At 53.9% G+C, this 2,345-nt stretch overlaps 1 protein-coding gene across 1 annotated transcript; it reads right to left on the bottom strand.

The window, feature by feature from the left end:
* Window positions 1–682: 682 nt before the first annotated feature.
* On the bottom strand, window positions 683–1,615 carry LOC144248789 (olfactory receptor 14J1-like). The gene has a single exon (XM_077790778.1). It carries the CDS (start codon window positions 1,613–1,615, stop codon window positions 683–685), a length of 933 nt encoding a protein of 310 aa, XP_077646904.1.
* Between the last annotated feature and the right edge of the window lie 730 nt (window positions 1,616–2,345).

Here is a 2,345-nt window from a genome sequence, read left to right as displayed (position 1 = left end):
TTCCTGGCCCCAGGGGCTGATGGCATTTGTGCTGCCTCAGGTCCATGTCCCCACAGCACCAGCCTGGGGCTGCTCACGGGGGTTTTCTGTGCTGAGCATTGGCCTGGCTGTGTTCTTGAGAGAGCCTGGGCAAGGAGCCTGGAGCCCCCAGGCCCTGGCCTGAGGCGTCAGCGCTGCCCCAGCAGTGCCCATGGCCTGTCCCTGCTGCAGCCCCAGCACTGCCACCCCCAGGACTGTGCCCGGCCCCGAGAGCACTCAGGCCCTGCAGCAACACCAGGGCCACCAGGGCAGCAGGGCAGGGCCACGGGAGCAGCACTGGCAGCACCAAGTGCTGCTGCTCCTGGGCACAGCTGCTGTGCCAGCCCTGATCTGCCCCAGCTCTGCACACAGACATTGCTGCTGCATCTCCAGAGAAGGCAACAAAAGGGCCTCTCTGCAGAAAACTCTGCTGGGACATCCTTTAGTTCCTTTAAAGGCACCGAGAGTGCAGCCCCTCATTGGCACAGTCTGTGGCCACAGGGAACGTGGAGAGAAACAAAATGAGAAATGGCACAGAAAAATTCATTTATTGTGGACAATATGAAAAAAAGTAAAACAAAGAATAAGAACCTGCAAAATGAAACCAAAAAGAAATATTAAAGACAACTTTTATTACAAATATTTTCAGAATTTTGCCTGGAGTTTAATGTTCCTGAAAGCATCCAGTCATCAGTTTCCACACTGCAGCCTTGAGCTCCTGGTTCCTCAGGCTGTAGATGAGGGGGTTCAGGGCTGGAGGCACCACTGAGTACAGAACTGACACTGACAGGTCCAGGGATGAGGAGGAGAGGGAGGGGGGCTTCAGATGAGCAAATATGGTTGTGCTGAGGAAGAGAGAGACCACGGCCAGATGAGGGAGGCAGGTGGAAAAGGCTTTGTGCCGTCCCTGCTCAGAGGGGATTCTCAGCACAGCCCTGAAGATCTGCACATAGGAGAAAACAATGAACACAAAACAACCAAGTCCTAAACAGGCACTAACAGCAATGAGCCCAAGTTCCCTGATGTGAGATTTGGAGCAGGAGAGCTTGAGGATCTGTGGGATTTCACAGAAGAACTGGCCCAGGACATTGCCCTGGCACAGGGGCAGGGAAAATGTATTGGCAGTGTGCAGGAGAGCATTGAGAAAGGCACTGGCCCAGGCAGCTGCTGCCATGTGGGCACAAGCTCTGCTGCCCAGGAGGGTCCCGTAGTGCAGGGGTTTGCAGATGGACACGTAGCGGTCGTAGCACATGATGGTCAGGAGAGAAAACTCTGCAGACATGAAAAAGACAAAAAAAAAGAGCTGAGCAGCACATCCTGTGTAGGAGATGTTCCTGGTGTCCCAGAGGGAATTGTGCATGGCTTTGGGGACAGTGGTGCAGATGGAGCCCAGGTCGCTGAGGGCCAGGTTGAGCAGGAAGAAGAACATGGGCGTGTGCAGGTGGTGGCCGCAGGCTACGGCGCTGATGATGAGGCCGTTGCCCAGGAGGGCAGCCAGGGAGATGCCCAGGAAGAGGCAGAAGTGCAGGAGCTGCAGCTGCCGCGTGTCTGCCAGTGCCAGCAGGAGGAAGTGGCTGATGGAGCTGCTGTTGGACATTTGCTGTGGCTGCACATGGACACCTGTTCATGGGGAAAGGACAATGAAGAGATAAAGGAGATGCCTGTAACCGAAATCAAAGCCATTTCCCATACCCCCTCCCCTGGAACACACATAGACAGTATTTTGTGTTCTACAGTTCTGGGGTTTTCTTCATAAACACCCTTATATCAGTCCTGGTGTTCCTGGAAATCAGAAATCCTCAGCATTTCTGCTGCACTCAGGGAGAAATGAATAAGTTCTGTGCGGCGAAGTGATGAGAGGAAAGTGAGGGGAGATGGTCTGTCATTCTGACCTCTTCAGAATTTCTCTGGGCTTTAACCTTTCTCTGGGTTAGGATGATCAGCTTCCCACATTTCCCCTAAAAATCCCCCAGGTACATCTGAGAGCAGATGGATCCACCACAGCCCAGCTCCACATTTTTAGTCAAGGACTCATATTGCTCATTTCACCAACTCAGAAGCATTTTCAGTCTCAGAACACTTCTGCCTTTCCCCATCAATCTTACAACTCAGAGATGCTCTAAGACATGTTTGCACCCTGGATTGAAGCTCCCAGCTTGGACTGAAATCTCAGGGAGATTTTCAAGTGTCCCTCTGATGGCACTGGATGAAGGGAGGTGCAGCTCCTTCCCTGGCTGCACTGCCAGCACTGCCCAGAGCCGGGCACTGGGGACAGCTGTGTCACCCTGAGCCAGCTGTGCCCCTGCCAGAGCCCCCAGTGCCGGGCA

Source organism: Lonchura striata, unplaced genomic scaffold (genome assembly GCF_046129695.1).
Source record: "Lonchura striata isolate bLonStr1 unplaced genomic scaffold, bLonStr1.mat Scaffold_91, whole genome shotgun sequence".
NCBI classification, from domain to species: domain Eukaryota; kingdom Metazoa; phylum Chordata; class Aves; order Passeriformes; family Estrildidae; genus Lonchura; species Lonchura striata.
The sequence above is the reverse complement of the archived record's forward strand: the minus strand, read 5'-3'. Positions and strand labels throughout refer to the sequence as shown.

Coding starts and splice junctions, on each gene's coding strand:
- LOC144248789 (XM_077790778.1), bottom strand. CDS start 1,615: ATGTCCAACAGCAGCTCCATCAGCCACTTCCTCCTGCTGGCACTGGCA.